Below are 14,504 nucleotides of genomic sequence, written 5' to 3' on the forward strand. Positions count from 1 at the left end.
TTCCACATTCTCTAAAAATCAATGGAAACATATCCTCAGGTGAGGATAAAAAATATAATAAAGAAATGTCATATCCTATGAAAGACACATCTTGAAAATGCCTAAAGAAAGTTGTCATTTTTTCATGGTAAAGGAACTGGAGTCCATGTTGATGAAAACACCTTGGTGGCTGCGGTGACTGGCAGTGGCTGCAACAGCGGGGTGATGGGGCTGGTGCCTTCCCCTGACCAGCCCAGTCGCCTCCCAAAAAGGGAGGCCAGACTGTGGCTTAGGCCCTATCCCCAAGGGGAGCAGGGAGTATGACATCCCCTGAGGGCTCCCAGTATGTGATAGGGGGCAAGCTGGGCTGAGGGACCCCCCCCTCCAGTGCACAAATTTTTGTGCATCGGGCCTCTAGTTCTATATATTTTTCCTCTGTACATCAAACCAAGTTATGCCCCTGATGAAAACACCTGGGCAGAAGGGCAAAGTTTCCCCTAAACCAGGGGTGGGCAAACTTTTTGACTCGAGGGCCACAATGGGTTCTTAAACTGGACCAGAGGGCCGGAACAAAAGCATGGATGGAGTGTTTGTGTGAACTAACATAAATTCTAAGTAAACATCATTACATAAAAGGGTACGGTCTTTTTTTTTTTTAGTTTTATTCATTTCAAACAGGCCGGATCCGGCCCGCGGGCCGTAGTTTGCCCACGGCTGCCCTAAACCAGTGGTTCCCAAACTTATTTGGCCTACCGCCCCCTTTCCAGAAAAAATATTACTCAGCCCCTGGAAATTAATTTTTTAAAAATTTTAATAGCAGTTACTCATGGCCCCCAAATGCACCTGTGGCCATCACCGCCCCCCTGGATCGCTGCAGCGCCCACCGGGGGGCGGTAGCGCCCACTTTGGGAATCATTGCCCTAAACAATGAAGGATGGTACATTAGAGACCAAAAATCTGCTGTTCCCAACTAAGGATCAATGGAAAATTTTAAAATCCTTTCATGATTCTCTCCATCTAGGTTAAGGGATACTAATTAACTAGGTAAACCATATATGTACATACGTCAAAATGACGGGACTTTTTTTTTTTTTAATAAATAAATGGGAGATGGTGATGTAACCACGAAATGACGTATGTCGAGTCCGATGTAACCCGAGGACTGCCTGTAGTCTAGTCACAGCCCCTTCCCATAATTATCTGATCTTGCAAGACCTGTTTACCTAAATTCTCACATTTTACAGAGGCCATAAACCATGAACAATACACAACCCCCAGAGGGGGTTATCCGTGCTGGTGCCAGGCCAGGCCTTTAGGTGTGGTCTCACGGCCCCCATCCCAACACGGGGCTTTCTGCAAAGCCCACAAAAGGTCCGGAAGTCTGATCCTTATTTGGGAGACAAAGAAACAAAAGGGTATAAAGAGAAAGCTTCCTCCATATTGGCTCGCTCAGGATCTGGAAATAGGCTCCCTTGAGTCACGGTACTAGTACATCTGGAAATAAATGGGTTTTTCCTGTATCTCTGGCTACTCCTGTGTATTTTTCGGTCACCTGGTAAATTCTGTAACAAATCTAGGATAGGTGCAACAGGCTCTCCAAAAATAAGGCAATTAAATCCTTTCATCCCCAGGAACACATCCTTTCATAGGCCCAATATATCTCATGGGGACTGGGTCCTTCTTAAGACTTGGAAGGAAAGCTCCCCAGAGGACCAGTTAACTCCAAAATGGAAAGGCCCTACCAGATCTTGCTTGCCACCCCCACGGCAGTCAAGCTACCTGGTATATAATCCTGGACACATTTATGTAGAATAAAACCTTTCTTTCCTGAACCTCTGCAGGAATGCCAGAAGGACAACCACACCTGTGAACCCCCGGAGGACTTAAGAAACAACCCAAAGAAGTCTCCTTGACCTATAAGTAAATGATCCACCACATGGCCACTGAGATTTTAGGTCTTTTTCTTTGCTTAGGGTTTCTGTTGCCCTCATTCTTTTCCTCACTTGTTCATCAGTAAACATCCCACTTAGCAACTATATCCCTTGCTCTTAAAATGGTAATTCTAGCCCTACTTGTTTTACTTCCCCCATTACCCTACAGCAGTGGTTCTCAACCTTCCTAATGCCATGACCCTCTAATACAGTTCCTCATGTTGTGGTGACCCCCAACCATAACATTATTTTCGTTGCTACTTCATAACTGTAATTTTGCTACTGTTATGAATCGTAATGTAAATATCTGATATGCAGGATGTATTTTCATTGTTACAAATTGAACATAAGTAAAGCATAGTGATTAATCACAAAGACAATATGTAATTATATATGTGTTTTCCGATGGTCTTAGGCGACCCCTGTGAAAGGGTGGTTTGACCCCCCAAAGGGGTCGCGACCCACAGGTTGAGAACCGCTGCCCTACAGGGATTAAAGACAAAACTCTCCTGTCAACCTTACAAATATCATCACTTTAGGAAACAATCTTTCTGTCTGTCGGATCTGCCATCCCCACCCTCAGATCAACACAATAAGCCTTGAGTATATCCCTATAATGACAAGCCCTGATCCCTATTCTCCTTTCAGGTTCCCCAAAGCACTTTGGAAAATCTTACCCTCTGGAGGTTCATCTCAGTATCACAAAGAACCCTTTTGACTGTGTTCACCTCACTCTACCTTATAATCATACCCAGAGAAAATGACCATATACTTTTACTTCTTCTTCCCTCAACATTACTTGCGTCCCCTGCAATACACGCACCAATAAGCCCACGCTAAGTCGAACATTTCCTGGGGTTCCAACACCCCTACTATCTTTCCCAAGACCTTTGATACCTCACAATCCTGACATCCTAACATCACCCACTGGTGCCCTGCCTCCCACAAAATTTTTGATAGAAAGAAAATACAACCTCCTTCTGGAAGATGCACTTACTGGGAGGAATTTGTAATCCAGGCTTAAAAACTAATTTATCACATTCCTTGAGCTTAGAAGGCCCTTTGGGGCCCAGAGATGACAAACTAACAGAAGGGCCACTTTCACTGTCCTGTAGTGTAAGTGGCCCTTCTGTTAATTTGGCATCTCTGGGCCCCTAGGGGCCTTACTCCCTGACTAAACTACACATCACCTGGGAGAGCTTGTGCACCCCCAGGATATGTCTTTCTTTGTGAACATCTTAAACACCAACTCCTGTATGTCAGACAGCCCCAGGGAACTTTTACTACTCCCGTTCCTGGCCTTGGCCCTACCCCTGCAGAGACAACTCCCAATTCAAGGGACAATGCACTCTGATCTTATAAGGGCCCATAGGAGCGGGAATAATTGTTCACAATATAACCTCCCCAACAAGAGCCAAAAGAGTCATAAGCCTAATCATAACAGGCATAGGAGTGACACTCGGCATAGCCACCCCTTGGATAGGGTTCAGCTATCATGAGTTAACCTTACACAATCTAACTCAGGCCCTAAAAGACTTTGCTACCGACACAGGGGAGGCCCTACAGGGAATTTAGGAATCCTTAGATTCTCTAGCTAATGTAGTTCTAGACAACAAACTTGCCCTAGAATACCTTATCCAAACAGGGAGGCATCTGTGAAGTCATTAACAAAACCTGCTGTATATAGGTAAACAAATCAGGTCAGATTGAATGTAATATCCAAAAAATCTACGAACGGGCGTCTTAGCTTCACAGGTATAACTAAGGAACAGATCTTGATGTCCTTTGGAACACGATTAAAAAGGCTCTCCCTTCTTTCACCTGAGTATTTCTACTCCTTGGTCCTTAAGTAACTATTCTTTTTTTATTATTTGGTCCACGCCTTTTTAATCTTCTTGTTAAATTTATAATCTTCTAGATTATAACAGTTTCATGTAAAAATGATTATAATCCAAGAATTCCAGACCATTCCTCAACATCCAGGGGATATAGGGCTTGGGCCCTTACATCAGGCAGGAAGAGATCTTCAATCCCAGGCTAGGCAGGGTCTATACCAAATCTCAGCCTGAAGCAACTACAGAAGAAACACCAACCCTTCATCTCCCCATATGATTATGGGACTGAAATCTCTCAGGGGGAATGTATGAGTCAGAAAATTTAGATTAGGGAACAAAGGCCTCAAGGTCTATCCCTCCCCTTTTCCGTCCTGGATGTGACTTTTGCTGACCACCTGTTCCCCGAGTCCCCCTCCCAATTTCCTGTATTCAAGATAAACAAAAAACATTCTCAAGCAGATTCTGCAGCCTTATCGACAGACAAATGATCAACAGGTCATTATAATATCATTAGAATAAATTTACATTGCAGTTCTAGGACCACTCCTCTTCCTGAATCACCATGACAGTTCCAAGAGGACCAAAAAGAAATCATTATCCAGAGGGGAAGGAGGAGGACAAGCTGCATCAGCAGTCACCCCACCAGCATCAGAAGCTGAAGTCCAACCTATGCCACCCTCACCCGCATTTATAAAAACCTTCTACCCAGACCCCATTGGGGTATCGAGTCCTTTGAGTTCACCAGTGCTCCCTTCTCAAGTGGGTACTTTTAATAAATTTACTGTGCTTTTCGGAATCTTTCTGTCCTGTCCTCAAATTCTTTCTTGTGTGGTGACAAGGATCTGGACCCAACTATGAAGTTGAAGCCTCCCTGGTGCCCTCTGGCATGACATTCACATAACTTTTATTACAGTACATTGTTATAATTATTCTATTTTATTATTAGTTATTGTTGGTAATCTGTTACTGTGCCTAATGTATAATTAAACTTTACCATAATATGTATGCATAGGAAAAAAACATAGTATTTATAGGATTCAGCACCATTGCCAGTTTCAGGCATCCTGGGAGACTTGGAAAGTGCCTTCTGTGGATACATTTCACAAAAATATACTTGGTTATTAAAAAATAAATACAGGCCTGGACTGTGTGCTCAGTGGTTAGAGCATTGGCCCATGCAAAGAAGGGTCTTGGGTTCAATTCCCAGTCAAGGGCACATTCCTGGGTTGCAGATTCGATCCCCTGCCCCGGTTGGGGTGGTGCATGCAGGAGGTAACCAATCTATGTGTCTCTCACATCGATGTTTCTCTGTCTCTCCCTCCCCGCTCACTTCCACTCACTCTAAAAATCAATGGAAAAAATATCCTAGTGTGAGGATTAATAAAAAAATAAATAAAACCAAAAATAAATAAATAAATAAATAAATACAAATAATACATTAAAAATAATCAATATCAATTCACTTTTTAAAACTATGCAGACAAAGTAAAATTTTTGTATAACCAGGAGTTAATACTGTGCACGTTAAAAATTTTATGTACAAGCATCCTTCTTTAATTTTTACTTAAAATAATCTTTAAAACCTTGCATATCAGCTACATAAAATTAAATAAATACACAATTCTTGGTTAGCTATAGAAACTAGGCAACTTTCACATGAAGTATATAACCTAAGGCAACCTTTAGCATAATTAATTATAGTATTTCAGCAGATTTTTTGGAAAAGGAAGTCTTCTAGTCCCTAAACTGTAGGGAGCGGCTATAGGGTTAAGCCTCGGACTGACCTGTTGGCAAAGCCACAAACAAGTCCCAGCTTAGAGGGCACAGCCCTCTTAGCATAATTAGGCTTGACCTTATGACGCTCCCTAGATCTTATCTGGGTAGCTAATGGGCTGAGGGAGATGCAGCAAGTGAAACTCACAAGAACACTGTAACTATGGTGACCACTACCTTGTTTACCTCTGGCTATAAATAAAATAAAGGCTCAGCTTGCTGTCTGGATCTCTCTCTGTGGCCTCAGCCAGGCACAGGAAGATCTACCTAGACCAGTGGTCGGCAAACTGCGGCCCCTTGAGAGTGGCTCTTCCACAAAATACCACATGCGGGCGCACACGTACAGTGCGATTGAAACTTCGTGGCCACACTCAAGGGGCCAAAGAGCCGCATGTGGCTTGCGAGCCGCAGTTTGCCAACCACTGACCTAGACCCAGCTTACTCTTTGTCTGTCTTTTCTTCATCCTTCACCGCCCCCACTCAGGCTTGCCGAACCCTTGGCTGAGCTGGCTCCGCACACTAAACTATTAGTAAAATTTGATTAATCAACTCAATGAATTCTGACAAACTAAAAATTGTCAACAAATTCTCCAATTACAAACACAACTTTTGTAATTTGTTCTTTTTCATTAACAACTTGCATAATCTATGAAACATTTTAAAAACTGTTTCAAGTAATTCAGTTATATATTAAACTTGTTATTATTCCAATTAAGTAAGAGAAAAGAAAACCATGGGTAAAGTAAAGCAAGTATTATTTTTATTTTACTATATGATTTATTTTTGTTTCTTATATTCTGAATATTCACTCCAAATGAAATAATGAAGCCACACTGTGATGACCTAAGGAGTTAGGAAATTTCTCTGGTGCTTTAAAAACGATCATATTCATGAACTATCTACATTCCATTTTTTGGACTCTATCCTAGAAAATGTTTGATCAAAATACAGAAAATTATTTATGCATAAAATTGTTCATTGCATTGTTGTTACTTATAGTAGCAGAAAACTGGCAATAAATATCCTATGGTCAAAAACAGTTATAAACAACTGTACATCTTCAGTATTATGTAGCCATTAATATTACATTTACTTCAATTTTTGCTATCATGAGATGCCCACAATGTAGCTATATGTAAAAAAAAGCAAACAGAAAAGTAAATACAAGTTCAATTCAAACATGCTAAAACTCTATGTATGAAGGAAAACCAAAGCAAACATTAAGTGTAGTTAGTTCTGAATAATATAACTATGGGTAATTTTGTTTTTCAATAATGAGCATGTATATTTTTATACATATAATTTATTTTCTTTATTGATATTAGATAGAGGAATGGAGAGAGAGAGAAACATCCATGTGAGAGAGAACTATTGATCGGTTGTCTCCCATACCCACCCTGACCAGGGATCGAACCCGCAACCCAGGCATGTGTCCTGACTGGGAATCGAACCCACAACCTTTTGGTATATGGGACCACACTCCAACCAACTGAGCCACACTGGTCAAGGCTATACATATTACTTTTATAACTGGAATAAAAGAGGAGATATCAGTGGTTTTCATAATTTATACTAATATAGGAAAATGCCTATGTTTTCATGCAAATTTTTAAAAAGGAGTCTATAAAATCCTGTGTGTGTGTGTGTGTGTGTGTGTGTGCGCGCGTGTGTTTGTATGTCTGGAGAAAAACACCTATGTAGTAAAAGACAAGGAATACAGTAAAACATCAGGTGATATGTCTAATACAGGTAATCTTTGAGTGACAGGATTTATGTCATTCATTTTTTTCTCCAATCTTCTATATTTTTCAAATTTTCTACAATGATCAGTATCTCCTATATTTTTGTTTCATATAGAGTAAGTAAATGGTTTCTATTTTCTTTCTAGGTCTCAAATTCATAGACTACCATTTTTCTCTAGAGGAAAATATAATTTGAAAATGACTATATGAAAAACTTCAGTAGAATAGAATGAGATTTCCTAAATTAGTCAAAAGTCCTATAAATGCTAATATTTGATTTTTATACACTAACAAGTAAATTAGCTCCCACATCGCCGAAACCGGTTTGGCTCGGTGGATAGAGCGTCAGCCTGAGGACTGAAGGGTCCCAGGTTCGATTCCGGTCAAGGGCATGTACCTGGGTCGCGGGCACATCCCCAGTAGGAGATGTGCAGGAGGCAGCTGATCGATGTTTCTCTCTCATCGATGTTTCTAACTCTCTATCTCTCTCCCTTCCTCTCTGTGAAAAATCAATAAAATATATTTAAAAAAAAAAAAATTAGCTCCCACATCCTTCATCCTTTTTTCACACACTAATTCAAGGTGAGTTTATAAAGAGGTTTTTTGTTTTTTCTCTCTTACAATTTGGAAACTATAACTCAAAATGATGTAAAAAGATTTTAAATATTCGTTTTAGTACTAATTTCACTTTTTAAATAACTACACCATGAAATATTAAGTAGATATAGATTTGTTGACATGGTGGATATTAATAAAAGAGAAAATCCAGGTTACAAAACAGCACAGAGTATGACACCATTTTATCCCAAACTATAAAGAGATATACACATATTTGCATAAGAAAATGGAGAGACAAGCACTATAAGTTAGTTAATGCTTATCTCTGGGTGGAGACAGGTTCTATAATTTTAACTTTTCTCTATACCTATTTCTATTTCCTAATTTTTCTAGAAAATATTTACATAATTTAATTAAAAGAATTAAAGTAACTCTACATGACATTTCAAATTTAGAAAATTAAAAACAACTGATTTTAGCTACTTCAAGTGATCTAAGTATTTTTAACTCACACATTCAGATAATTAGTACTGAAGAATACAGTATGTGCCAATCATCCTAGCTTGTTTCCATAACATTTCTCATGATTTCCCCCTCTGCCACTATTATTATTATTGAAGGAAGTTAGCAGAGTCTTCAGTAAAAGCACTTTTCTAACCTTTTAAACAGCTTACTTAATTTAAAGTTTTCATGAACCAGCTGCTTAACAAAAACCAATGTAAAAAACATAGATTTTTTTTTTTTATACCTCGGTATCATAGGTTGGATTGTAGTCATTGTAACCAGAATAAAGGTCATCTTCATCTGTCTCTGGGGCCAGGTGTACATTCTGCATCATCTGTACCTAGGAAAAATCAGTAGTGTAAATATGCTCTTGGGATAAGAAATAATTCTTAATTGAAATAAAGTATAACTATTTAAAAACTTTTCTGGTCAAATTTACTTCTACACATTTTTCCAGCCTTAAAACTATTTTCATGTCAAATTCTCAAAACTACTAGTAGGTGTCAAAACTTTCATTCATTGCCCTTATTTCACATTCATTCCAAACCAATTCCATCAAAGGACAGTGACAAGCACTGGAGAGGGATATATCATCGTCCTGATTTTCAAGGAGCTTAGTATCAAGGGTGGAAAAAGGGGTATGTAATAGTCAATGACAGTGCCAGGCTGAAACCACTGCACAGCCACCAGAATAGCTAAATTGAAAAGGTCAACAAAGACATGGAGCAACTGGAATACTTATTGTTGGTGGGAGTATAAACCGTACAATTTTGGAAAAAAGCCTGGCAGTTTCATAAAATTAACATTTATCTCTTACAACCCAGCAATTTCATTCCAAAGTTTTTACCCAGGAGAAATGAAAACATGTCTACAAAGAGATCTGTATAACAATGTTCACAGGAGCTTTACTGATGATAGCCCACAATTAGAACTAGATCAGATACCCATCAATACAATGGAGAAGCAAAATGTGGTATATTTATGCAGTGAAAAACTATTCAGCATTAAAAAAATAATTCAGGCTCTCTGCTCCTCCTGTTGGTCAGACAGCCTCTACTCCTGTGCTGTGCCAGCAGCCACAACCCTGACACACGATGGTGAAGGTCAGAGTGAACGGATTTGGCCGCATTGGGTGCCTGGTCACCAGGGCTGCTTTTAACTCTGGCAAAATGGATATTGTTGCCATCAATGACCCCTTCATTGACCTCAACTACATGGTGTACATGTTCCAGTAGGATTCTACTCATGGCAAGTTCAAAGGCACAGTCAAGGCTGAGAACAGGAAGCTTGTCATCAATGGAAAGTCCATCTCCATCTTCCAGGAGCGAGATCCCGCCAACATCAAATGGGGTGATGCTGGTGCTGAGTATGTTGTGGATCCCACTGGTGTCTTCACTACCATGGAGAAGGCTGGGGTTCACTTGAAGGGCAGAGCCAAGAGGGTCATCATCTCCGCCCCTTCTGCGGATGCCCCCATGTTTGTGATGGGTGTGAACCATGACAAGTGTGACAACTCCCTCAAGATTGTCAGCAATGCCTCTTGCACCACCAACTGCTTGCCCCCCTGGCCAAGGTCATCTATGACAACTTTGGCATCGTGGAGGGACTCATGACCACAGTCCATGCCATCACTGCCACCCAGAAGACCATGGATGGCCCCTCTGGGAAGCTGTGGCATGATGGCCGAGGGGCTGCCCAGAACATTATCCCTGCTTCTACTGGCGCTGCCAAGGCTGTGGGCAAAGTCATCCCTGAGCTGAATGGGAAGCTCACGGGCATAGCCTTCCGTGTCCCCACCCGCAATGTGTCGGTTGTGGATCTGACCTGCTGCCTGGAGAAAGCTGCCAAATACAATGATATCAAGAAGGCAGTGAAGCAGGCATCAGAGGGCCCCTCAAAGGCATCCTGGGCTGTACTGAGGACCAGGTTGTCTCCGGTGACTTTAACAGTGATACCCACTCCTCCACCTTTGATGCTGGGGCTGGCATTGCCCTCAATGACTACTTTGTCAAGCTCGTTTCCTGGTATGACAATGAATTTGGCTACAGCAACAGGTTGGTGGACCTTATGGTCCACATGGCCTCCAAGGAGTAAGAGTCCCCTGGACCACCAGCCCCAGCAAGAGGAAGAGAGGCCCTCGGCTGCTGGGGAGTCCTTGCCCCAGACCGGTCCCCCGACACACTGAGAATCTCCTCACCACCATCCCAGACCCCCTGGAGAAGGGGAGGGGCATAGGGAGCCCTACTTTGTTGTGTACCATCAATAAAGTTCACTGTACCCAGCCAAAAATAAGAATAATAATAATAATTCATTGAGCACTAGCCAGTTTGGCTCTATGACTAAAAGGGTCTCGGGTTCAATTTTGGTCAAGGACATGTGCCTCAGTTGCGAGCTCTATCCCTAGCCCGGGTCAGGGCATGTGGGGGAGGCAACCAATCCAGGTGTCTCTCTCCCATCAATGTTTCTCTCTCAGTCTCTCTCCCCTTCCCTTCCACTCTCTCTAAAAATCAATGGAGAAAATATCCTCGGTGAGCATTAACAAAATAATAATAATAACTCATTGTGATTACATATACAGCAATATGGAAGTTCTCCAACTTCAGATCAAATACAGATTGCTACTCCCCCTTACCAGAGTTTCTGGTTCAGTAAGTCCTGGGTGGGAGTCATCAGCACCCCTTTAGCCCCTGAGAATGTACATTTCTAACCAGTTCCCAATGCTCCTGACACTACTGGTCTGAGGACCACACTTTGAGGACTACTGTGCTGAACAAGAACTGCCTGATTATGAGCCCTGTTTAAGTTAATTTGGCTTATACGTACATCATAAAAACAGCAACTTTTAGAACCAGAGCTCCATCCTTTCTGCTGGGTTGCAGCCAGATTGAAAAGTTTGTATCTAGTGAACGCACAAACTTGAAAGATGTGTAAAGTCAAGCTGGAAATAGTGAAAGAAGTATCCATACACGGCAAACAGGTAGGGGTGGCAGAACAAAGGCAACAACTCTGGCTTGCTGGATTCTCCAAGCTATTTCAAAAAAAAGTTCATGCATAGCATAAGCCTCGCCAAAGACTGGAAGTGCTGAAATAACCTGGGTGGGGGATGCCCCTCAATGTAAAATGGAATGCCAGCAAAACCTTTGTGTGAAATGTGAAGGGTATTTGTTTTCATGATATTCTGCTGACTATGCTGGACAATCTGCTTCCAACACGCCCACTGTAGTTCCTATTAATGCTCACAGCCAGGAAATCGACCCTGAAAGTGGGATTTGAGGCCTAGAAGGGATTTGGGGAAAACAGCACTTCCGATCTTTGGCTGTTTTCACCTTTGGGAGAGTGAGAACATCTTGCTGCGTGCTTGTACACCTCACGAATTCCACCTTTCCTGGGACCACTTTTCGCAAGCTTTACACGACACAGACGTTAAAGGGGTGTGCTCATGGTGCCAGCTTTCCTGATTCAGGCGTGACTATGACTTGGGACAGGCGGCCACACAAACTTGATGGCAAAGGGCGCCCGCGTTCCCGGTGGACAGGCGGGCCCTGGAGGGAGGTGCCACTCGGCAGGCAGAGGCCACAGGCGGCCCCCACAAGCCAGCCCCCGAGTCCCCGAGGAGGCGGGGAGCCCGCGCCGGCTCCCGAGGCGCCCCTGCCCCCGGCCCTTCTCCTACCTCGTGATGAGGGGAGCAGAGCGACCGTGAGTGGAGTCCGGGCGACGCGGAGTTTTGGAGAATCAAAGACCCTGCGCAGGCTGAGCTCGGAGCCTGGTCGTTGCCAAGCGCGTATCCAAGGAAGCCGCTCCCACAGTCCTCCGCGCCAGGGCCAGGGCCGGGGCGGGAGGAGAGGAGCGCGCGTTGGGCGGTTCCGGAACGGAGAAAGGGGCGGAGCCTGAGAGGCTGAGGTCAAAGAGGACGGAGGCGGGGTCTCGAGTGGAGGGGCACCGCGGAGGGGGCCCTGGAGGGCGGCCTCTAGTGAGAAGGAGAGGAAGCCAAAATCTTGTCAATCCTCCTGAAATCAGCCAGAAAACAGAATAGTAAAGAATGACACTAAGTAACTATGAACTATCAGCCACTCCTCTTAATATGTGAGCCTTTGCATCCCGTTTTCCGGGTGATCACCGACATTTGGTCACCCTATAAAATTACTCTCCAGAGACATTTATGGGTCTGGGAGGGCTCAGCTTCTCTTCCCTTTTCTTTTGTCTGCATTACCTGTTCCCACAACCACCCTGTGCACACCTTCATCTGAGCCCTTCATGTACTCCTGTCTGGTGAGTGCCTTAAAAGGCAGGACTGAAACTGTCCCAAGCACCTAGGACCAACTTCAGAGTAAAGCTGAAGAAATGCAAAATGAATGAGATTAAATTCATAATTGCTTAATAAAATTAAAATGGAGGGAGGGCAGGGGGAGTCTAAAGACACAGTAATTAATGAGTTTTAAACATTAAGTACATGTTGGGATACAATTCTCCACGAGTGTCTCTTGCTTTTGTTCTGGACTATTGTAATGGTTAATTTAATGTCAGCTGGACTAGTTAATAGTACCTAGTTTTCTTTCAAACACCTGTCTAGATCAGGGGTCCTCAAACTACGGCCCGCGGGCCACATGCAAATACAAATATTGTATTTGTTCCCGTTTTGTTATTTTACTTCAAAATAAGATATGTGCAGTGTGCATAGGAATTTGTTCATAGTTTTTTTTTAAACTATAGTCCGGCCGTCCAACGGTCTGAGGGACAGTGAACTGGCCCCCTGTTTAAAAAGTTTGAGGACCCCTGGTCTAGATGATGCTGTAAGGATATTTTGTTGGGTGTGATTGATTAGCAATTAGAACAGTAGACTTTGAGTAAAGCAGATTACCCTACATACTGTGGGTGGGCCTCATCCAATCAGTTGAAGGACTTCAGAGTAAAGACTGATGTCCCGAAAGGAAGAAGGAATGCTGCCTTTAGATTTGAAGGGCACCATCAGCTCTTCCCTGGCTCTCCAGTCTACCCTGTCAATTTTGGATGTGGCAGCCCCACAATTGCATGAGCCAATTCCTTAAAATAAAATTCCCTCTCTCTTTCTCTCCAACTATTTTTTCAAGGCTGTTTGCATAGGGACAAGCTTTGGAAGGTTGAGGTAGTTGTCTCCTTCCAATGAAGAAGGCAGGTTTGTGGCTGTCCAGTATATTAAAGACCATCTCCCTCTGGGGCAAAGGCTGGGCATTTAGGCTTATTATCTACACTAATAAAAGAGAAACATGGTAATTGGCGTACGACCGCTACCCTTTTCATTGGCTAATCAGTGAGTATATGCAAATTAACTGTCAGCCAAGATGGCAGCCGGCAGCCAGGCAGCTGGAAGCGAACATGAGGCTTGCTTGCTGCAGACTCCAACGTTCCCCGCCTCACTTGCCGGTCTCTGAGCTACAACTCTAAGCAACTATGTACTATGTTGCAAATAAGAAGATAAACAAAACTCCAGAAACCAGCGGACTGAAACCCAGCCGGACCGAAACATTGTATCCATGTTTTCAACAGCGAGGCCTCAGAGCTAAAGCTGGCCCAGAATAAAAAAAAAAAGAAAGAAAACAAGGAGCGGTTGGGAGCTTTAGTCACTCGCCACCCGGAAAACAGCCCTCAGCCCCTCACCCAGACTGGCCAGGCACCCCAGTGGGGACCCCCACCCTGATCCAGGACACCCTTCAGGGCAAACAAGCTGGCCCCCACCTGTGCACCAGGCCTCTATCCTATATAGTAAAAGGGTAATATGCCTCCCAGCACCGGGATCAGCGGAGCAGCGAGGCTCCCGGCACCGGGATCAGCGTGACAGGGGGCAGCGCCCAAACCCCCTGATCGCCCTGCGGCTCTGTGTGTGACAGGGGGCGGGGCACAACCTCCCTATCCACCTGCTCTGTTCGTGACAGGGGAATGCACCCCAACTCCCTGATCAGCCCTGCTCTGTGCCTGATAGCTCCCCAATCTCCTGATTGCCCTGGGGCTCTGTGCTTGACAGGGTGCGGCGCCCCAACCCAACCCCCCCACGGGCCCTGCTCTGTGCCTGATAGGGGGGAGCTCCCCAACCCCCTGATTGGCCCTGCTCTGTGCATCACAGGGGGTGGCGCCGCAACCTCCCCATCGACCCTGCCTTGAGTGTGACAGGGGGCGGTGCCTCAACCCCCCAATCAGCCCTACCCTGA

At 43.7% G+C, this 14,504-nt stretch overlaps 1 protein-coding gene and 1 pseudogene across 4 annotated transcripts in view; one reads left to right on the top strand and one right to left on the bottom strand.

Moving 5' to 3' along the window:
- The window catches only part of IFT88 (intraflagellar transport 88), a 157,693-nt gene extending 145,552 nt beyond the window's left edge, over window positions 1–12,141 (bottom strand). For 3 of the 4 annotated variants that reach the window (XM_070409334.1, XM_070409333.1, XM_070409335.1), the window contains exons 1-2: window positions 11,993–12,073; window positions 8,567–8,662 (exon numbers count right to left, since the gene is read on the bottom strand). In XM_070409334.1, coding sequence (XP_070265435.1) covers window positions 8,567–8,656 — 90 coding nt within the window. In that variant the 5' untranslated portion in view covers window positions 8,657–8,662; window positions 11,993–12,073. Of the gene's footprint in view, window positions 1–8,566; window positions 8,663–11,992 lie in introns of all 4 variants that reach the window. The other variant, XM_070409336.1, reaches the window with a different exon arrangement.
- Window positions 9,417–10,436, top strand: LOC139005179 (glyceraldehyde-3-phosphate dehydrogenase-like; annotated as a pseudogene).
- Window positions 12,142–14,504: the final 2,363 nt, after the last annotated feature.

This window comes from Myotis yumanensis, unplaced genomic scaffold (assembly GCF_028538775.1).
Source record: "Myotis yumanensis isolate MYYU_CA2020_CCGP unplaced genomic scaffold, mMyoYum1.0.hap1 SCAF_3, whole genome shotgun sequence".
Taxonomy (NCBI): domain Eukaryota; kingdom Metazoa; phylum Chordata; class Mammalia; order Chiroptera; family Vespertilionidae; genus Myotis; species Myotis yumanensis.